This window comes from Centropristis striata, chromosome 2 (genome assembly GCF_030273125.1).
Source record: "Centropristis striata isolate RG_2023a ecotype Rhode Island chromosome 2, C.striata_1.0, whole genome shotgun sequence".
Taxonomy (NCBI): Eukaryota; Metazoa; Chordata; class Actinopteri; order Perciformes; family Serranidae; genus Centropristis; species Centropristis striata.
In genome coordinates, this window is record NC_081518.1 from 31,315,942 (window position 1) to 31,340,096 (window position 24,155).

General features: G+C 39.2%; 1 protein-coding gene across 1 annotated transcript in view; it reads left to right on the forward strand.

Annotated features, from left to right (window-relative positions):
- smyd3 (SET and MYND domain containing 3) overlaps positions 1–24,155 on the forward strand; it is a 100,617-nt gene that overhangs the window by 67,910 nt on the left and 8,552 nt on the right. The window contains exons 6-10 of the mRNA XM_059353060.1: positions 11,952–12,019; positions 16,943–17,045; positions 17,693–17,803; positions 21,372–21,459; positions 21,667–21,841. Of these exons, the coding sequence (XP_059209043.1) occupies positions 11,952–12,019; positions 16,943–17,045; positions 17,693–17,803; positions 21,372–21,459; positions 21,667–21,841 (545 nt within the window). The remainder of the gene's footprint in view (positions 1–11,951; positions 12,020–16,942; positions 17,046–17,692; positions 17,804–21,371; positions 21,460–21,666; positions 21,842–24,155) is intronic.

Consider the following 24,155-nt stretch of genomic DNA (forward strand, 5'->3'; position numbering starts at 1 on the left):
GACTCAGACCCCTGGCTATAAAATGATTCTGTGGAATTTTTCTGTAGCTCTTGGCAGGAGCTTGCTGCCCACAGTGTCACACATCCAACAGCCGTTGAGCACACACACTGTGCACTCTGTGGCAGCAGGTGCACACAGGACAGTTAGCTGACTGCCTCCAAGGTGTCACCTCATCAGGACATAACCTCTGTCACCTGGAGACAAAGCAGTCTGCACTGCAGCGAGGAAGCCTTTTATTTAGCCTCCATTCAGTTAATGGAGGAGGTGGAGAAGGGAACTGAACGATGAACTATGTGTCCAGCAGCAGCTGCTTCAGAGACATCCATCCACACTTAGGTCATGGCTCTCACGACTCCACATTTATGGAGGTTTAGATTAACATTACAGATAAACTGTGTCTTTATGATGTGTGTGCTTTATTACACATGCTAAAAATGCTGTGAAATAAGAATGCTTTCCAAAATTGAAATAATAATTTTAAAATAAAAATAATTAATAGTTTATTTTTTATCAATTCACAAAATGCAAATCAATATTTGGTGTGACCACCATGTGCCTTCAATCTACCATAAATTATTCTAGGCATTTTTCCACACCTGCCTAATACTTTTGCACAGTACTGTGTATATATATATATATGTATTTGTGTGTATATTTACATATATGTGCTATGTCAACTGGTCAACTGTGTGATTTTTGGCATTACAGGACTGTGTTGATAGTGTCTAGATAGAGGTCTGACACTATGAATGAACCGACTGATGTACTGTAGAACAAATCAATTTGTATCCCCCCTTATTGTTCTGCCTTTACACATACATTTATAATATGCATAGATTTCGAGGGAACTCGAAATCTATGCATATTATAAAAAGGGAGGTAAGAAATAAATATCAAATACAGAGATTTTGTGGATTATTAGTAGATTATTGACATTAGTCAAACCTGTTGACCTGTTTACACATTCTCTAAATAGGCACTATCACTCATTTGGAGTCATGTTTCTGGTCAATTGATTAATGTTAGTCCAATATTCAGCAGTCAGTGGAAGATCCATTATGATTTTTATTATTTGAGTTGTTTATATACCTGTAATTCCTTATTTATTTGAATAGGAATATTCCCATTTTGGCCAAAGTGTTTTGATTTAAAAATTCTGTTTTCCAGCCCCTCCAAAAAACATTTCCCCATGTGACCTGCATAGGTTTCTGCATGATGACATTAGCTGGCCAGCTAGCCCACTAAATTTGCATCAAATTGAACATCATTGGAAACAAATTGTAGCAAAGCTGAGTGTTGCTGGTTTTCTCTAACACTAGCCCCTCTCTTTAAGTGTGGTTGTATTAGGCTATCATCCTCTAGTCGGTGTATTACCTAAAGTAATTTAGGTGGCAGTCAGCACGCCTCCAGTTTGGATTAGCAGACAGCTTGGATGGCAAAAAAGTCACACAATACCACAAACATATGAACCGATCAGTCCAGCAACTCATGAGTTCTGCAAAGCAAAATTTCTGTCAATGTCAACGTACGAACTTTGAAGAAAGCATAGAACAGTTTCAGTGAACTTAAACAGGGCTGTCTGATGACAATGTAATAAAAATGTGATGAAAATTTTTAAACTTGAAATCTGACCCAAACTTTAATTTATATCCAGACTTAGCACATCTTATGTTAACTCAGCTAGTGCTCGTGTTCACATTAATCACAACCTTATTGATAAGGTAAGTGTGATAACCTACATCACTGCTTTTTGCCAATGGCTGAGTGAGCGTTTTAGTTTGAAAAACCCAGGAAAGAGCGAAGATGGAGTCGACTGTTAAGATGAAACGTGATCATGTGCACATTTAAAAAATATGGCCCAATTAGATGACAGTAATGTAAGCAAAAGTGGTAGAGCGTCAGAGACAGAAATTAATAATGATTAAAGCTAAACAAACAAAAAAAAGTGTGTGTGTGTTTTGGTGTGTGTGTGAGAGAGAGAGTTGATGTCGTTTAGCCTTTTTTTTTGTATTTCCTTAGTTATTCTGTCTGTTTGTCTGCCTGTCTATTGAGAGATGAAAGAACCACGGTTAGGTCATAAATACTTTATCAAAGCATTAATAGAGCACACATGCCACACAAGCACACACACACCCACCCACAGATGCGGCCTTTGATTGTGTCTGATGGCCTTTGTAGTGTTTCCAAGATTGACAGTAATTGAACCAATTCCAGCAACATTAAAGACATAAACCATCCAGTCACAAGTTTTTTGAACTGACATGACAGGACAAAGCAAACCAATCCAATGCCTCCAATATGAGATGACAGGACCGCCCGCTCCCAACGCCCCAAACCCCCATCCATCCACTTAGAGATGTGCCACCCATATATATTTCTAAAATGTGACTGAAATCTGAAAATTGATCTGCCCCTCCCTCGCTGAATATTCAATGTCAGCACATTCACAGTGCAGTCCGTGTAGCTGACTGGAGTTTACTCTGAGCACTCGGTTACTTTTCCTGCAGTGGTTATGGATGAAAAAGATTACATTTTATTGATTAAACTATGGTGTCGGAAAGATACCCAAAGCCCAGATCTCGGGACCAGGACCGAAAATGTCGATTTCAAACAACATTGGCTTACTTCTTCCTTTTCCCCAGTAATAATTACTACATTTTAACATGTTGTTTTAGGGCTCTTCAGGCCTGGGCACGGATTCACAAAGCATTCTTAAGAAAAATAATGTTTATTAAGTGCCACTTTTTTCTTAACTTTGCTCTTAAGACACCATTTAAGAAGATTTGGAATTCATGAAGAAATACTTATCTTTTCTTCAGTTGTTTTTCTTAACTTTCTTCTTAATTTTATTCCTAAAATAGAATGTTTCTTCTCATATTTCTTCAAAACTTTAAGAGAAACCCTCAGCAGTCTGAAAACAGCTACAGTGAAAAGGTAAGCCTTGATATGTATTTACTTGAACAAATTTGGATGACATATATTTGATTACTTTAATTTTTAGTTTAGCCCTAGACATTGTGTTAACAAATTTTGTTCATTGGAGTTGGTCAGAGTAGTTTTTTGTATGAATATATCACGTAAAGCTTATTTTGGCAGTTGACATAAAATTGAAATGGCCTTCCAGTCTGTGTGACAGGTGACACTATTCCTAGATTACACTACAATGTACTCTTAGTAAATCATGGAGGCAGTTGTATTTGATACTACTTAATTAATCAATATGAAAATATTATTTAAGTAGGCCAAGTTACTGAAACCATGTCCTTACTGGTATTAGTTTTAGATGAAAGTTCTTTGGGTGGCAGCTTGGGAGCTAAATCCACCAATAGGCCTCTGAGAGACAGAATGAATCCTCTTACTCCCTGATCATGTCTTAATTAGACAATATAGGCTCCCTAGGCCTGCAATTATTTGTCTGGCGAGTGATCTTAAATTAAAAATCTAAGATCTTCCTAAGTAAGAAAACTGAGAAGTTCCTAAGACATATGACAATTCTTAAGAAAAAAAATGGTGAATAGCATTTAAGAACATTCTTAGGAACATCTTATTTTTTTTATCTTAAATTATATATAAAATATATAATTATACTATTAGTTTTATCTTAAGACCACTTTGTGAATCCGACCCCTGGTCTTCTTCTTTGAAGGACATTTTCTGCTTTTGGGGCTGTGATGGTAAATTTATGGAATTCACAGATTCAGTACAGAGCTGACATTATTTATCAACTTAACATCACAAGGCTCTACTTTACGTGGTACTTCAATAAAGCTCAGTGGATGTGCAGTGAATGTGTAAATTCAGTATTGTATTGAAGTGTAGTAGTAATTTATCTCTGTATCCATGTCTATGGAACAGCTATTTGGTGTCTACACTGTCAGAACTGACAGTGTGAAGTCAAAAATGTACCATCAGAGTGAAAAAGTGATTTTTTTGTTTTTTATTCCCCCTCGACGATGACATTTTGGAGACAGGGTGTTTTTTGATCCTTCTTTCCATTTCCCGCATCACAGGCTGCTCACCACACTCAGTCGCCTGTCTTTGCCTCTCTTCCTCTATCTCACATTCATCATTTCTACACTTTCATCCAAATCTAATCAGCAGAAATATTGTGTGTGACAGGCAGAAAAATAAATGAGCAAACAAATGAATGGATGCAGGGACATTTTCTGCAGCATCTTGAAAAAAGAAAAACCTTCCAGACAAAATGCAGGCTTCGATGTCTTTTGTACAGATGCAGTAATTGTGTAATTCTCTACAGTGGGTAGGGCCGTAGCTCAATCTTATCTGGCCTCTACTCCCCATTAAGAATTTCTGCTTTATTACAGTTGTATTGGCTGGAGAGCTCCTTTCATTTCAGTCAGTACAATACAATTCATTCACTCAAGAAGGATGGAAAGACGCCCTCCAGACACTGTAACATCTCTCTCTGGCCGCTACCTCCTCACCGCCACTTCACCTCGGCTGAACCCACACTAGCAGCTGTGAAGGGCTCTCTTTATTAATGGGAAGGTTATACGTAAACGGGTAAACTGTGGGAGGCTCTTACTTTCTCTTATCTTAAGCAGAAAACAGCGGTCACCATGGCTACTGATGGACGATACAGTTGAAACCAGAAGTTTACATACACTATATAAAAAGACACATGCTTTTTTTTTCACTGTCTGACATGAAATCAGACAATCACTTTTCCTGTTTTAGGTCCGTTAGGATTACCAAAATTATTTCTATTTGCTAAATGCCAGAATAATGAGAGAAGGATTTTTTTAGACAATTTTTTATTACTTTCTTCAAAGTCAGAAGTTTACATACACTAACATTCAGATTCAGATTACAGTTTTGTCAGACCACAGGACATTTCTCCAAAAATTAAAGTCTTTGTCCCTGTGTGCATTTGCAGACTGTAATCTGTCTTTTTTATGTTTCTTTTGGAGTAATGGCTTCTTCCTGGCAGAGTGGCCTTTCAGCCCATGTCGGTACAGTACTCGTTTCACTGTGGATAATGACACACTTTTACCAGCTTCAGCCAGCATCTTCACAAGGTCTTTTGCTTTTGTTCTTGGGTTGAATTGCACATTTTGGACCAAAGCACGTTCATCTCTGGAACACAGAATCCGTCTCCTTCCTGAGCGCTATAATGGCTGGACATTCCCATGGTGTTTATACTTGGGTATAATTATTTGAACAGATGAATGTGTCACCTTCAGGCATCTGGAATTTGCACCCAAGGATGAACCAGACTTGTGCAAGTCCACAATTCTCTTCCTGATATCTTGGTTGATTTCTTTTGACTTTCCCATGATGTTACACAAAGAAGCAGTGTGTTTCAGGTGTGCCTTAAAATACATCCACAGGTGTGCCTCCAGTTAACTCAAATGTTGTCAATAAACCAATCAGAAGCTTCCAAAGACATGACAGCATCATCTGGGCTTTCCCAAATTGTTTCAAGGCATAATAATGTTAGTGTATGTAAACTTCTGACTTTGAAGAAAGTAATAAAAAATTGTCTAAAAAAATCTTTCTCTCATTATTCTGGCATTTAGCAAATAGAAATAATTTTGGTAATCCTAACGGACCTAAAACAGGAAAAGTGATTGCTTTCATGTCAGACAGTGAGAGAAAAAACATATGTGTCTTTTTATATAGTGTATGTAAACTGTATGTTAGCCGGCTGGGGTGCTGGGGTGATTATGTGCTATTTCTCTGCAGATGAGCGCGAGATTTTCTTAAATCCAATTACATTTTTGAGCTATTTTTTTCAGAGATAGATTCAATGCATGAAAAGAATAATTATGTTTAAGTACAAAGTGATGTTTTCCTTTAAAAAAACAAAACTTTTAGTTTAACCTCATTCTGTAGGTGTTGCAACCAGTGATTGGTCAAAAATCATTTTTAAGATAGATTTTCAGTCCTGGCTGTAAACAGACACTCCTCCGGTGCTCCAAGCAGTCCTGGACGCACCGCTAACTGAGCTAGCTGACCATAGCTACAGTTAGCAGCGTTAATGGTTCCTACAAAGCAACAAATCAAGCGTCTGTCCCGAATTTCCTAAATCAACAAAAGTTGAGGCAGAGGTAGCAGAGGTACATAATGTTGCTTTAAGCTCCAGTTTTGTTTTGTTTTGTTTTTGTCTCTTTATTGCAACACCAACAAAGTATATAAAATATGACATATTATTGATTACATTTTGATATAAAGCAGCTACTCTTGAACCCTTGGAGGCAAAATGAGCAGTATGGGTTAGATGCCAGTCCCAATATGTCTGATTCTTGGTACAAATATGCTCTGTGACAAAACTTCAAATGTATATATTGGTGATTTTGAAGTACCAGAGACATTATCCCAAATTGCATTCCAGTTTTTTTCCTAATTCAGATCTGCTCTGATCCCAAACATTCAGTATCCATTCTGTATCCAACTTAAAATAGAATGCTCTTTTAAATTTGACCCCCAGGGAACCCTGTAGGCATTATACGCTGACCTTATTCTGAGTTAAAATACATTATGATGTTTATCTTCAAGAGACAAGTTCTTGAAACTTAAGGATAGTATCTGCCCCAACTAATATCTTGGAGTTTCAATACCTTTATTGTTCCATATTTGAGATGATTTACACCAAACACTTTTGAAAAGCAATAAGCATCCAGTAGCTGACACTTCTTTAACATATGCCTAGTGATACCGTTTAAAATTTGGACATGCCCCTCCTCCATCTGATTTTCTGAATTGAAGAACAGGTCATTTATTGTTACAAATCATAGCTTCGCCCTAAGTCCAGTTTTTGCGAGAAATAGAAATCTCCATTTTTGAAGAAGCACAAAGACCTACATGCAGTGGTGTAGTGGTATTTGCATCATGAGTTCAGCTCTGGATCACATTTCCTCACTAACTCCTTTGAGAAAGCTTTCCAGTGAATGGAATCAGATTGACCTCATTTTTGTCACAGTTTAGCTTAATTTGACATCAGTTTCAACAAACAGTGAAGCAGCATTGTAGAAAGGGTTTTGATACTGTTATTGTATTTTACTGCCATCCAGACAGGAAGAGGTGGAAAGAAAACAGGTATAAACATACAGGATTTGATTCATAAGATTCCTTTTTGTGTACCAATTGTGTAAAGCAGGGAAGCCTGTTTATGTACTTGTGTTTGTGTGTGTATGCGTTTGTTTGTGTATTTGGGATGCAAAAGGCGTCCACCAGCCGGCTCTGCAGATGTGGATGTTCTGCTAGATTGATTCTCATCCCCTGAGAAGGGGTGTGTGTGTGTGTGTGTCTGTGTGTCTGTGTGTGTGTGTCTGTGTCTGTGTGTCTGTGTCTGTGTCTGTGTCTGTGTGTCTGTGTGACAGAGAGAGATCTATGCCCAGCTGAGTGCCCTACCACTGTTTGTTTAAATTTCCTCGACACTTCATCATCTCCCTCCCTCTCCTCAAAACCATCCTTTCTGTTCTCCCTTCATACCCACTGTCACTTACTGTTGCTGACTTTGGCTAATTAGGTGAAACTAGTGGCCCAAAATTCATAGAAACTTGGTGGAAGCTTGATATTCAATATTGGGAGTACACATATTTTTTCACTGTCATTAACGTAACAAGATAGGGTATGGTGGAGGTCTGCCCTCTCCAAGTGCCCTTCTTGTCATTCTATGGGTTAGTAATACTGTGTTGACACTTGGTACCTGTGTCAGCAGCCCTGTTCGAAAGGGTCCAATGTAGATTAAAAATGTCAACAGCTGCAACAGTTTGATGCTTAATTGGAAAATCACCCATTTGACTATTGAATGGGTGATCAGTGCTGATCAACCCATACCTATGAGCGAGTATGGTCCTGCTCCACCTGCTTGTGGGCCAGTAGGTCGTTATCAGTCCAAGCAAACATGTACAATAGCTTTTCTTGCCCATTCAATTACTGTGATGTGTTAAGTTACATTTCATTTTCACTTTCCTTATAGATTTAGGTACCTAACAAGGCCTTTGGTTGTTCAATTTATGCAGTAAAACTACTTTTCAAAGGTTAGGGAAATATAGTTCAAGGTAAGAAATTATAAAACATACTTGAAAAAGTAAAATAAATGCTAAAAACTGAAGTAGATACAAGGATAACAATGTGATGCACTGAAGTCAAGTCACGTTACTTCAAATCACATTGTTTAATTTTAGTTTCACATGGGACATGAACCCCAGTCTCCTGGTTGAAAGGCCTGGGTGTATACTCTGTTTCCTTGCTTCCTCATTCGCTTTCACACTCGCCAAATTAATTCTGCCTTGATGATGTGGTTCATAGTGACTACAGCTTGTAGAGGGCACCACTAAACAACATACCATAATATAGCTGCACATTCAGTGGAGTGATAACAACCTACTGGCCTACCAGCAGATGGAGCAGACCCTTACTCACCCACACTTATTGGTTGACAAGCACTAAAAAATGCCCATTTAATAGACTGACTGCAGTCAAATCGGGAGGATTTATTGATTTTCAGAAAAATGAATCCACAACCATTTTGATAACCTATTGAAAGTGATCAATGCCAAATATTATCCTGTTTCAGAATATAACATGTGACAAATAAAGCCAATGTTGATACACTCATCTTTATCATCCATGTGTTGCTGCTGTTTGTGTTATCTGCTTTATGAAAATCTCATTAAAAGCACCTAAGTGTTATTCTGTCTTGATGTGCTGTAATTCATATACATATTGCTGTATTATATGATGTTTCTGTCTCCCCCACTTTAATGCATGCTTTATGGCACAGATGATAGATGACTGTGAGAGCTACTGAATAACAATGAAGTGTGTGTATTGTGTGTGAGATGAAGAAGGAACAATTTGTGTTTGTGAGGAAGACTTTGTTTAAAATTTTGCATATTCGTGTGTGTGTGTGTGTGTGTGTGTTTGTGTGTCTCTTGCAGTGATTTTCTATGTAATCACGTTCCCTCCTGTCGGCTTTATAATGAATAAGTTGAGTAAAAAGCCTCATTTCCCATGAGGTCTGAGTCTGACGGTGTTTATTACCTCGCAGATTTAAATCCAGTCTTTCTGCTGACTTCTGATTCTGTGGTGAATATCAGCAGGATAAGAACTTTAAATCTTCCCCTCTCTCTGCATACTTCTGTCTGCCTCTTTATTTGACACACTGAATACTAATGTTAGTAAAGTTACAATTGTTTATCTTGGTTCTTCTACCCCATGCAGACATACACACCACGACCACCAACATGCACAAACACGCTTGTTTACCAGCACTAGCTCAGTAATTGACACATCAAAGACTTTTTTCTAGTCTTTCTTTTTTTAAGCTTTCACTTCTTTGTTAACTTATTTTATGTTTTAGTGTGTTTATTGCTGTTTTCCTTTTCATCATCTCTCTCTGTCTCTCTCTGTTAAACAACTCCTTCATGCATTTTGTTATTCAAACCATCTCTGTGCCAACTCCGCTAGTTGAAAGAAACAAACCCATCTCTCTGTCGTTTGAAATCTCTCCTCTGTCGCCTGAAAGCTCGGGGTCTTTCATTAATTCGTTCCCTGAAATGTGGACTTTAAATCATGCAGACCACCCTGGTGCATTGTCGGATGTTTATAAACAGTATTAAGATTTCTGATAAAGTTTATTGAGTGTAAGCTTGATTTGTTTCTTGTAAATTTCGGAGGAGAGAGTCACTGATTCACTGTTGAGTCCTTTTGCGTTATCCAACAAGCGTTAGGTAGGTTTAAAACTAGTTTTTCGCATTTGGATACATGGATACAAGTCACGTGTTTTTGACAAAATAAAATACTCATAAATGCATATAAATTCCCGCTCCAGACACATTTTAAGAATGTTAAAAAAAAATACACTGCTATGATTGATACTTTGTTGAACATATTTTTCTCCATCTAAAAAATAAAAAAAACATCCTGAAAAAGGGGCTGGAAGCACATCTACTCTTTCTTCCTCACTGAGAAATTCTGGATCCTGCATCTGCCCCGCCCACAACCGCTGCTTGCATTAGGTAAACTTGTGAAAGGCGCTGCTTTTTGAGCCTCCAAACTCAGAAGAAGTGTGTTGTGCAGCAGAAACACACTCACTCTATGAGCAACACAGTCCTGTGCAGGACTCTATTAGAAGTTAGATTCAACTCTTCTTTGTTTGGGAAAAGGGATCTGCACTCTACTGAGTTCACCCTTCTAGTTCCCATCTACCATGTTGAAGGTGGTAAATTACTTTGATATCAGCTATATTCCAAAGGAACTACTGGGTCTATTTGGTTTACTTCTTTGTGTCTTTGGTGTAGTTTTCAGGGAAAGTTGTATTTACAAATCTACAATTTCATTTAGCAGACGCTTTTATCCAAAGCGACATGCATTTGAGAGTTCAGACAACGACAAGCAAAGATCTAGTCAGAAGACTCATGGGTAAGTGCCATCGGTTAAGTTTGAGTCCCTTAGGACGTAAATGCCATTAGGTAGTGTATAAGCACAGTGAAAATCATGCTTTTTTTTTCCTTTCCTCATCTGTATAGATTATATGTGAAGGAGTTCAGTAAAGAGCTGGGTCTTTAGTCTCTTTTTAAAGATTGAGAGGGATTTAGCAGATTGCATGGAGTTTGGAAGTTAGTTCCACCGACGGGGAACTACAGAGGAGAAGAGTTTAGTTTGTAGGACCCTTCAGCGGCGTAGGAGCCAGACACCTTTCACCTGAAGAGCGTAGTCAGCGGGAGGGTTTGTGGACCTCAATAAAGGAGTTCGGGCAGGTAATACTGTGCCAGTTTCTGTTTTGCAGGCAAGAGACAGGGTTTTGAATTTGTGTGTTGCAACTGGGAGCCAGTGCAGAGAGATGAGTAATGGAGACATATGACAGGCCACCGCTTTCTGGATCATCTGCAGAAGCTTGGCGGTGCATGCTGGGAAACCTGCCAGTAGAGAGTTAGAGTCTAAGCGTGATATCACCAGGGCCTGTACCTGGAGTTGTGTTGATTGCTCGGTCAGGTAGATTCTGATCTTCCTGATGTTTTATAGGGAGAATCGACATGATTGGGCGTAGATTGCGTAGATCCAAGCTGAATATTAATTGGCTGATATAAAGCAGGGCGCTCAAGAAGCTCAGTCTCAGAGAGGTTGAGCTGAAGGTGGTGTTCTTTAAATATTACTCCCAAATATTTTCACCTTCTCATTTTTACAGGCTCTGGGAGAAACAAAAAACATTTTACTCCTCTGTTGAAAGGTGATGTAGATGGCATTGAGAGCATATCTATGGTTCTGAGTCCACATGACTTCTCATTCCCAACAGGCACTTTTAAACCATCCAACCAGTGGGATTAAAACATATGTTTTCTTTTAAAATATCACCCAAAGTACACTGTTTATTGTAGAAAGAAAGTAAAAACAGGCATTCACATCCAAATATTGAACTTTCTGACAGTTCTTGAATGGGTCTTGAACAGGTTAAAACGTCACCAAAAGAGGTTGTAAAAATACAAATAGTTCAATATGTAGAGCATGTGGAGAATTTCTTTCTCAACACACTGGTACTCACATGCACATGTGGCTGTACTAGCTAGCACAACAAAGAACTGCTTAAGACTCCATTACTCTATTACTACATTTTTACATAGCAAATAGTTGTTGTTTTCATTATTAATGTTGCAAATGTCCTTTACAGCACCTTTAAAACACTACACATGATCACTGATCATGTATTACAATGTATTACATTTTCAAAAAGCTTTTTCTTTTCCTCAAAGAAAAAAAGAATCTCAAAAATAACCTGGTGGTAATTTTACACAATCAAACCACAAGAAAAACCCTTGCATGTCTTGTTTGAGTCAGAGTGCCAGTGGGGTTCTGCAGGTGCCACGGATATGTAGAAATGTTCTGAACATATGATGAAAGCTATAGTTGGCTCCCTGAGGCCATTTAACAAATCATCTGTCTCTCTCTTGTCTCCACTTTTTTATCCTCCTTTTTTCCTTTAGGTGACAGGTAATTGTTTCACCATCAGTGACGGAGAGCTGCGAGAGATTGGAGTCGGGCTGTATCCTAGGTAACACACACACACACACACACACACACACACACACGCAAAGGGCAATGTGTGAAGCATACACAGCTAAAAAGCATCATTAATTTCAATCTAGCTCATAATCATTGTGAGATGGTGCCTCTCTCTCTCATTTGTACTCTAAAAATGCCACAAAATTTAAATGTATCTTTTGAGTTACCTGCCAGACAACCGCACCCGAAGCAACCCCACCCATCCATTACCCGCTGACTTTCAAAGCCTCCCCACCCCCCTCGTTTTACTCCTGACAGTTCTTTGAAGTTCCAGGAAGAAGGGAGGTAGGGAAGTGATTTTGTTTTTTATTGTGAGGCGAAAACTTGAAAATGAATGTTGACAGAATATTATAAAGGTGTTTGGGGAAGTAGGTGGACACAGAGAGAAATGCAACACACACACACACACACACACACACACACTCACACACAAACACATGCTCACAGAGCAAGGCGGTATGCACTGTAATCCCTGTATTGAGTCCTGGGTGAATGGGGTGGGATTTGGTCCGTCGTTGCACATGTTGTTAGAGCTACACACACACACACACACACACACACACACACACTACAGGTATCTCAGCCAGTTTATCTGGCCGCTGTTGAGATGTCAGATGGTCACAGTGGCTTTACCAAAGCTCAGCCAAAGCGCGTGTGTCTGCGATTTGTGTCGTAACTCATCCATAAATGATGGGCCCGTCCACAGGATGGTCCCCTGCCTATTCATATTTTGGGTTGCCTAGCAACCACTGGGTATACTGAAAAGAGGGGGATTACTCTGGAAAGGCTACACCTTTGTTCACACCATCGCTTTCTGTTCATTTTTCTTTGTCCGCTGTGTGTCAAAAACTCTTTTTTTCATTTGCTGACTTTCTCATTCTCCTCCCTGTCTGCAGTAAGCTCATCCTTCTTTCTGTTTGTCTCGGGCCGATTGTAAATATGATGTTTAATCAATTCTCTAAGGTCTTTATCAGGAGCAAAATTATTCACAGTTGGGGTAGATAACAACAGGTGGATTAGATTTTTTTTCCAGCGTTGTACTTCATACAGGGGTGTCATGATTTACTGGTATTTTGAAAAATTAAATATTTATATCATGTAAATAATAAATATATGATAACTTTGTGTAAATAGCAATAGCATAGCACCTCTAAAATAGTGTCTGTTTCTTTTTGTTCTGGTTTTTTCTCCCTCGTTGTAATGATGGATTGTAATTGTTGATCATGTTGTATGGTTGGCTTTTCATCATCCATTTATCATAATTGTTAGCATAATTTTTCATTATTATTATTAATAATATTACCATATCTATGTACAAAAAGTTGACAAAGCTAGAATAAATAATAAATGAACATAACCCAAAAAGCTTGGAGACAAATCCACTAGGTACCACCTGCAGCCATTAACTCTGGGAAAAGTCATTAAGTTTTGATACTCTCCGTTTAGATTTTGCTTTAATTTAGCTTATGTGGTGTCCAAAACAGAAATAGCTTTGGTGCTGCCTAAGCAGTATCATGAAAGGGAAAACCCTGGTAGTGAAAACCTGATATTGTGACAACTTCATATCTACTCAGATTAACACAAATGTGTAGCCAAAGCAAAATCGTCATAGAGATGCACTGAAATGAAAACAGGATGAAGAATAGAGATGTGTCTTGGTTGCACACAGTTTAACGGTGTCAGGAAGAGATTTTGTCTCAACTAAAAGAGTTTTATTGCTCTCAACTCCACTGGAGGCTGTAACACTATAAAGTCGAGTTGAATTTCAGAGGTTAAATATTACAAAACAATGTCTGTGAAAAACAGCTCTGGCTGTATAAAAAACATTCTTGGTCATAAAAAGTGCTCATACAAATAGAGTGAATATTGGCGGTTTACTGCACCCAGGTGAGCCTTAACTCTTTATTATGTAAAAGCTTAGCACGACATTCAGTTTAAATTTTTAGTGCCATTTAATTGATGTGTGCTACATCACTGCAGTAGCGAAGCCCTTCTGCACAACAAAGGCACACAGAATCTGTCTGTGAAAAATAACGGTGCAGGAAACTGTAACAAGAAGAAGAAAGTATTTAACCCTTTCTTTCAATAAATATAGCATCCGTGATTGGTCTCTTCTCATGTGAGATCTGGCTCTCTATCAAGCTGTGTTCAGCAAGAGTTAGTTTCTGTTAGTGTGAGCAGATATTGTTAATGTGAGATGTGGTTTAGTTAATTAATCTAATTAGTATGCTAATGAGGAGCTCTCCATCAGATAAAAGCCTCGTTTGGAGGGCTTGATTTCTAGTTGATATTCAACCCGTAACTTCTCCACAGTAGAACAAAGCCAGGGGGTTACTGATGGTTTTACAAAGGCTAAACACACACACACTCACTCACTCACACACACAGTCTTTATCTCTTGCACCCATTGTTTTGCTCTATGAATATGATAAACAGCCGTAATGGAGGGGGTCATAAAAACAAACAAACCTCTTTAGTATTTTTTCCCAGCCATGTGTGCAGTGACAGTAAATGCCTTTTTATGGGTCAGGGGAATTTTAAAATGCTTTAATAAAAAAATAGTTCATACGTTACATGCTTTTGGTTGTCTTTATGTAATTCATTAAGCATAGGATACATATAATAACTCCGACAACAAGACTGACTTGATGATGACTTGAGGTGAAAGGGGTGGATGAAGGCCATGACAATTTAGCCAAAAATCACAGCTGACCGGAGCAGAGAGGAGAACAGATTTAAAGTGTGACAGCAGTGACCTCATTGGTTGGTAGAAATTGTGGCAAAGTCTGGTTGATGAAACTGAAGGAGTGAATGCCTAATAAGCTGATTAAGAAGAAGTAGTAGTGAGAGGAGAGAGAGAATCGGAATGAATAACGCATAAATACATTTTCCTGATTAAACTTAATGATGAGCTTCATTACACTCAGTTGCCAATTTATTTGGTGTACCTATCTTAAAATAATGCAGTCTATTAATCCTGTAATAAATCCTACTGTTAAGAATGTAATAGGTGTTGATTCAACTGTAGGAATGCATAATGACTAGATGTTCATTCTGGAGGCATATTCGTTCATATTAGTGTATCTTTTTTTTAGTTAATCAAATACACTAGGAAATATATGTGGATTTGCAGTATTATAAGTCAAAGACATCATTCATTGGAAATCATACAATTGAAATGTATAACTACTCATTAGGTCATCTTATTCCAGCAGGCATATTTCAATATTTTAGCCAACAAAAACTACAATTTGATTAATCCTGCCTCTGTCCAGTTAAATCTCCTTTACAAATAAATTATTCTTCCTTGTGGCGCGCTCATAGAACTTGCATGAGATTAGAATGGACATTCCTATTAAAATCAAGGATTTGATCACCAGTCATTTTTTTGGGTGCCATTGCAAAGAACTGTAACCCTTGTAGAGGGAGAAAACTTCTGTATAAATGCCCATATAAACAGCCATTACAACTAATAACAAACATGATTTTCTTATTCTATGGTTGTACTACAGCCTCCCAGAACTATTTTCTTATGTCATATTTTCTAATTTTTCGTTGTGAAAAAAGCTGTCTCATTATGATTTCCATAAAACCAAGTAAGTTGATATTGGTAATATTAAACTTAAGGAATGTGTATCTTTTTTAAATATTGGAACTCAGTCTTTGTTTGTTTTTAATCGTCGCATAATCGCTTAGCGACAGTTTTGACTGTAATCCGTGATCACATACGCAACGGATTAAACACGGGAGACACAACTGTGCACAATCTCAGCAGCTGATCATAAACAAAGCAGCATGGCTAATTATGCACAGCGTCTCCGCTGATCATAAACATAATGATCCTGAATTAACCGGCATCGCTGAATGTGCACAGAGTGTCTGGTGCTTGTTGTAAACAAACTTGTTGTAAAAGACTGTGCGGCGCCGGCCCCGCCTCTCGTTAAGAAGAGTAAGAACGAGTCTCCAAAAGTCTCCAATAACACCAGAAAAAGTAGCTGGATTTGTCTCGCCAGTCGCTTTGTTGAAACAGTCGCTAGGGGGGTCTGAAAAGATGCTAAATATAGCAACAGTCGCTAAGTTGCCAACACTGCTTCGCCGGCTTTTACAAATGGCGTGTGTTGTGGTGGCGTTGAGTACTACGTCACATCCTGCTTAGCGTTCTATCCAATCAGCAACCAGGCTTTTTTCAGTGGAGAAAAACGGCCCTGCTCTTCGACAGGGCCAAAAAAACTCCCGTCAAAAGACCCTCAGGACGGCTCATATTCAAATTAGAGGTGTTTTGGCGAGTGAGACCCGCCTCACTCCGGGTATTGGACTGTAGTGGAAACACCCTTAGTGACATTTGTTATGACGGACTCATCATGTCATACTGTGCAGGGAATTATCTTGTGTTTGTGTGTGTCCACAGGTGTGTAACTTTTCGTCTGAGGTTTATGTGAGCACACAGTCTTAACTAATATTTAAAGGATTCCAATTATGATAGGCCATGCTGCCAGGTGATATTTAACCCCCTAACTGCACCTTGGGTACAGGGATAAAAGACACATGATGTCCCACAGCTGTCACACTAAACTGGCTGAGACATGGACGGTCTTGAGGGACATGTGTCATGTGTTTTTTCTCTAATGGATATGTTGGAACAAATTAGCATTTAAGTCAACATTAGTCTGAGTGATCTGAGAAATCCCAAAGCAGGTGGACATGTGGCAGTTGGTGGCTCAGCAGGATGAGCTTCGAGTTGTATTTGTCAACCTTTATCACATGCTCTCTGTCTTTCTGTTTGCCAGAAAGGGTTTGAAAGTTAAACATTTAATCACAGATACAATTCTCTCTTTCCTCTCTTCTCCACTCTCACACTCTGCTGCTCTCTCTCTCCCTCCTGTTCCTCTTCGTCTTGTTTGCTCTCTCCCAGTTTATCTCTGCTGAACCATGACTGTAGGCCGAACTGTGTGATGGTGTTTTTGGGAACAAAACTGCAGCTCAGAGCTGTTCGGGATATCAGCCCTGAAGAAGAGGTAAAAAAAAAAAAAAGTACCCACACTGTATCTTCACATTATTAACAACATGGAATATGACTCTGCTTTTATGCTGTGTTCTTTATGAGTAATATTTATTGAATGTTTTTAGTCCCCTGCTGTTATTGATAGAGGAGCCAATGCCCAAGGCTGTTTTGAATGATGCATAATCTGAAACTAAGAACCATATTTTACATGGACATAAAATCACTGGTTATTGTGTGAATTTTATTGTATATGTAATAATAAATGTTGATTGAAGCACAATAACCCTGATGTTATTAAAGTCAAATTGTAGCCAAGTGAAATATCACTGCAACACAAGCAGGATGACACGTTCTAACTTGGCAGTGTCTTCCCTCATTTTCCGTACTTCACCATCCCTCCTGACTATGTAATGAGATGCATCCATGCCATCTGGAAGATGTGCGCGCGCACACACACACGCGCACACACACACACACACACACACACACACATACACACACACATTTTACTTCTACAGTATCACTTTCCCCCATACACAGTCTACACAAGATTAGATTAGATTCAAAAAATGTTTTATATTTATCACTCAATTATGAGCAATAGTTGAAATAGCAAAGTAATGTAGCAAAAAGGCAATCTAAACTGTTCTGTGTTTTCAGCTGACTATAAGCTACATTGAGACGTTGTCATTGACTGAAGATCGACAAAGACAGCTGGCAGACCAGTACCATTTTACATGCTGCTGCCAGCGTTGTGACTCTCAAGACAAAGTAAGTCACACACAAATGACATCTTTACATTCTCTGCTGATTTTTCAGGGTTTCAAATATTTACATAATTGTCGTTCATTTCCATAAACTATGCCAGTGGTCACATTTACATGCACATAATGATCTAACCACGCACAAAAGGGTGAGGCATTTATCTGATATAAAGGAATACTGCATATCCAGACGGATCATTCTTTATCAGTTACTCACCCTGTGTTACCTTGAATTTGTGAGGAAAACTTTGTTTCCCCCACATACTTACACAGAACAGAACGGAGAATGCCACAATTGAATACATTCTTCATTAATTAAAGTTGGCTGTGTTTAACAACGAAACTACACAGTTTCTTATAAGGTTGGAATAAAATATTTATTACTTCTGAAATTATTGTGAAAATGTGATTCATTATTGATTAATAAAGTTTTTAGATGGTATACACTTTATCTATCAATCACAAACAGGAGGGTTGTGTCTGAAAACAAAATTATTCCAACTTTATGGGCAACTGTGTAAATTAAAACATCAGTAGTTTGCTCAGTATTTCTCAAACACATGCATTTTTGTTAAAATTGTACTATTATAGGCTAACACTAACACATGAACACAAACAGCCAAGCAGCAACCTCCAGGTCTAATAAGCAAAGCCAATGTCGAAGTGCTTTAAACCTGCATTCTTTCAAATGCCCAGCAGGGTGATACTCCCAAAAAAGTCAGCTTCTATAAAATCCAATGACTCTAGTTCTCACTTATTATGTAGCTAGTGCACTGTGTTTTTTCATCTCAAACTTTTACCCTTTCATTGTGTGTTTTCACTTCATGACGGTAACCTTTTGGTAACAATTTCGTGTTCAGGGTTGAGCTACTAAAAGACATTGTTAAAGAGTTGGCTGTTTTATTTTGGCAGGTTCTGCAAGGCAAGCAGAGAAACGGGCTGAGACAGCGAGGTCATTTGGTGGGAATGACAGGAACAGCTGGGTATCATCGGCGTAACAATGCCATGGTTGCGAGTGGGTTCGGATGTTGGACAGAGGTTGTTAAGAGAGGAGACTAGGGAGGAACAGAGAGTGTCTGTGGCCTTGTTAACAGAGAGTGATGAAAACTCCTTGAGAGAAGGCACTGTGGCCAAGACCTCATTTGAGAGCTGGGTTGGTGTAAGGGCCCAAAGGTTTTGGCAAAAGGAGACCTATTTTGAAGGAACTTGTGCCTGTGTGGATATTCATGTCAATCAGTGGTGTTTCATCATCAGGTATGGCTGAGAGTAGCACGTCAAGCTCTACTACAAAGTTCCAAAGTTGACACCCTGGTGGGCGGTATATGAAGACCACAATTAGTTTAGCTGGAGAGGTGTGCGTGGTGTTCAAAGGAGGAGATGACCAGATCCTGTAGCTGTCTCTAACTTCCAAAACATTGCTTGTTTTAAAGATTGTTTAGTTTGCTCTCTGGTAATAAGCTTGCAGTAAAAACCTGCCCCCTAGTTTGTCTTGGCCAGGCAGCCAATCGGGTAACAGCTGCCGATTGTCAGTTCCAGAGTGAAACTATCAGGTACATAGCAGCCCAAACAACAACTCGAATCTTATTCAAATTCAAACAAAAGTGCCACAAAAAATACTGACATGTAGCTTTCTCTAGCTTCCAAAACAGTGTTTGTTCTAAAGATCGTTTAGTCTACACTCTTGTTAAGAGAGCAAGATTGAAGCTTTGTCTCGGCCAGGCAGTATTAGATGGTCATGCAGCTTGACTCTGAACATAGTACAAAGATATCTTCCTAGAAGTAGATGCATCACTTGGTAAACTTCTGTCAGCATCACTTTAAGCACACACAGCAATAAAACCTACAGGGTGCTTGTGTGTGATGGAACATGGTGATGCAGGGGAGAGCTTACTGAACAATTTTTTTTTTATTGGAATCACAGTGTGTTGCATGTATGTTGCAAGTGAAGTTCTTCCCAAATCCAAACTTAACCCAAATTTCTTAATATTGAACTTTGCAAAAACTGTTCATGCTTGAAATGTGTAAAATGTGTGTTTTTCATAAGAACAGAAGTTAAAACACACATAGGCATGCCCCCCCCTGCAATGCTGCTGTTGGCTGTGTATCTGTGCAGAACATGTTACACTGTACCCTTTCCTGTCTTCTCCTCCTTTTTCCTCCTTCACTCTCAGGGTCTGTCTTATCTCCTGCTGTTCTCCTCTTCCTCTCCGTCACTCTGTCACGCTCCACCTCTTCACACCTCTCTCTCTCTCTCTGACCGCCCACTGAAAAATGAGAAATATAATCTTGTCTTTCAGCTGCACTTTTCTTTTCCATCCATCTTAATCCACTCAATCTTTCTCTTCCAGTTTAACAGTCTCTCTCTCTCTCTCTCTCTCTCTCCCTCCCTCTATCTCTCTCTCTGTCTCGCTCACTCCATATGTTTTTATTGTTCTCTCTCCCTCTCTTTTTTCTTTGCCTTCACTTCTGCCTCTAGCATTGTTCTCCATATGCCATGTACACTTTGGTCTTACTCTAACACAATACAGCAGCACTTGAAAATGTGTGTGTGTGTTTGAGATAAGGTACAAGAGGGCACTCAGTTGATTCTTTCGGACAATTGCATTCATTTTATTCAAACCCCTTTGTTCTGCACACAGTACACACACTTTCTGTTGTTCCCCTCTTTCTCTTTAATCTTCAGATGATGATGGCAGGCAGCTGGGTTGTGACCCAAAGTTGCCATGGCGACAGATGACTGTTGACATCAAACCCAGGAAATGTTGTTTGTTTTGTTTTTCTCTGTCTGAGCATACACTCCCTGGCCACTTTATTAGGTGAAGTGTGTACCTAATATAGTGGCGGTGTGGTCTTCTGCTGCTTCAAGGTTGGATGTGTTGTGCGTTCAGAGTTGGTCTACTTCATACTTCAACAAGTTATTTGAGTCATTACTGCCTTTCTATCATCATTCTCCTCTGACCTCTGGTATCAACAAGGTATTTTGGCTCACTGGATATTTTCCCTTCTTCTGACCATTCTCTGTAAACCCTAGAGATGGTTGTAGATCAGCAGTTTGTGAAATACTCAGACCAGTCCATCTGGCACCAACAACCATGCCACATTTAAATAACTTAAATCACCTTTCTTCCCCATTCTGATGCTCACCTTGAACTTCAGCAGCTGGTCTTCACCATGTCTGCATGCATAAATGCATCGAGTGGCTGCCATGTGATTGGCTGATAAGGTATTTGCGTTAAATAGCAGCTAACAGGTTTCCCTAATAAAGTGGCCCATGGATGTACTCACTCACGCAGCAGTCTTCAAGTGCTAATAATATCTATGGTTCCCATTCGCTGTCAGTTTGCTGGGAGGAGATTCACAAAGTCCAGACAGGAAATGTTAACTTAATCTATAACGCTCATGTATTCAAATTTAAATAATCTCACTCTATTCTTTTTGTTTTTGATGTTCATCCTAGCCACTCATCGTAACGAATGTGTGTGTGCTTGTAGGTCAAGTATGTACATTTATGTGTTTGTTTGTTTAATATCTACTCAGTGTGGATATTGAGACGGTCCTTCTGCTCTCTGTCCTAGGACGGACTCATGCTGTCAGGGAAAGAATCAACATGGCGCCTGCTGAAGGAGGCGTTACCCAGACTGGAAGGACTGAAAGCAGAGTCCAGTATCCTTTGCCTCCACATCCACTGAAGCATTGGTGTCATTTATCACCTACTATATTGTGGGATTAGATAAGTCAAAGTCTCACCACTTCCAACATTTCATCATCTTTACAAAGTCATCTTCAGAATTATAGAAGAATTTCCCTGAGAAGAAAAGGGAAACCCATTTATCCAGTACAGATGTTGCTTTTCCTTAAGTGAGTCTCCAGATTGGCAAGCGCTGCTAGAGGGCTGTAGTCATCTCTTATCGACTGTTAGTGGTGATGTGCCCGCTGAAAATCTGTACAAACTCAGAATGACGGACATGGCTGTAGATGCTTCCATTCAGCTGGGACACTGGGAGGAAGCTCTGGGACATGGGGAGAAAACGCTTTCAGCATACAGGTGTGTGTGTGTGTGTCTGAGACTGAGTTTACGCTACACTGTTTTAGCCCTGATTTTCAACTTGCCGGCAGGTTTTTGGAAATCATCAAAAGCAGCCCCAGATGGGAGGCAAATCGTTACAAGCAACAATGTTCACAGACATGATCTGAGAGGCGCTGATGCATCTCAGATGCCAAGGAGATATCTAGCAGGTTAAATATCTAGACCTGTCTGTCAGTGTTGTCGGGTCAAAGTAGTTTTGATTGCCGATGACAGCAACAACGACCTAAATCCAATGTGAACACAAGATGCAGGGCAAGGGAAATGTCAAGAGGATGAGTTGTAACACCTAACACAGAACATCAGCAAGCAGAACGGACAATCCCTGCTGCCCTTTCTCTTATCCATATTCTTTTTCTTGTTCAAACTTGTTTTTTGCTGCTGCTAGCTGTTTGGAGGAAGGAACTCCTGCACCTGGTCTTGAATATTTTCTTGTTTCATTTCTTGCATGTGACCTCTTGTTGATCACTTGTGTAATGTGCAAACCACGACTTCAAGATACCCCATTATAAGACAGAAGGTTCTGTCAATTGATCAGTACACCAATGTGTTTGTAGGTGCTTTAAATTTCACCAGTGGATGGGTTAATTGTTTAAAGGAAACATCCCTCTGCCTTTAAATCTGGATATACACTTGGATTGAGTGATTTTTCCTAATTCTAGTATGAACAGCAATGTGGGGGAAAAGACAAATGTCTTCCAGAGTTCATCTGAAGGCCAACTGTTAGTTAAGGCAGACTTGCACAACTGTCTTTACATGTGGATTATTACTTCAAAGATTTGAGCTGCTGCTCGAGGCTTTCACACGGCATTTTACATTATTTTAGACCAAACTCCATCGTTTTTTACCACTCTGAAAGAGAGTGAGAGTCTCAGACAGATTACCTGCTGAGATTGTGGAGTGCACTGCAAGGGCAGATTGAATGGGAAAAACTTGGTAAATCATACCGATATGTTGAGATAACAACTAATGCATCCTGTGCTCGTTTTCAAGTTTGAACTAGAGAATAAGCAGAGAAAACAGTGAGTGAGTGCTGAAGAGACTCAGCAGTGAGGCAATTTCAGTGTTCTGGATTTTAATCTGTGTCATGAAGAAAACAAGGATTTCCCTCTGTTATCCCTGTGAAGGAGAAGTATAGCTCAACAAGGTCAACATGATCATCATGAATTGTGGACAGACATAAAAAAAAGGGTTGTTTACCACTGGTCACTTTATTAGCTAGCAACTTAAATCACCTTTCTTCCCCATTCTGATTCACTTTCAACTTGAGCAGGTTCTCTTCACCATGTCTACATGCCTAAATGCATTGAGTTTCTGCCATAGGATTGGCTGATTAGATATTTTCTTTAACGAGCAGTTAACAGGTGCAAATAATAAATTGGCCAGCAGGTGTATGATATTTTGTTGTATATTTTGGGAAAATATGATAAACTAGAATCCATTTGCTGGTATAGAGATGTATAAATGGAGTTGTATTGTTTACCAAGCTACAGTGAATATCTTCAAATCTTTAGATGCAATGTGATCTGGGCTCTCAAACCATCATCATTTGGTTTGCTTAAATAAGATGATGTTAGGACCTGAAATATTTTGCATGTAACAGCACAAGATTTGATTATGATGTGGCAAGAAAGGGGGAAAATAGGAAAAAAGGAGTAATTGAAAATAGCAATGTGGTGATGGTACAGAGAGAAAACAGATGTATGAATAGAAAAAAAGTTGCACACTAAGTTGAGTATGCAGCAAACAAAAAAGTACTATCAAAGAAAATCAAGGCAACAAAATAGATGGGAACAGGAGTAGATGAAAGGGAGACCATAAGAGCGCTCATAATTAGCAGATATGAATAATCTCTTAAATCTCTTGTCCTAATAAAGGGGGGATGACTGAAGTTGTAGTTTAATCTGTATGTTAGATTTCAGTAAATTGCATCAACAGTCTAATTGTCTTCTGGATGAGGTCCTGCAGCCCTCACACATCCTTGCCTTTTTTTTCTCTTTCCATCTCTTGAACTCAACATTATTCCTGTCAACTTTTGTGTGTGTGTGTAAGACTAATTGATCTTGTGTGAAGGGCTGGGCTTTAGCCTTACTCTCTCTTTCACACACAGAACAACGTATCCTCAGAAGAGAAACGGTAATACAGCCTATCAATAAATAACCAGACACAGCAGCAGAACGGCAGAGATGGTGATGAGGAGAGGGCGATGGAGAGATTGCTGTCAGTTGAAAGAAACTGAGAAAAAGGTTTCTCTGGAGAGCAGAGGCAAAGCCAA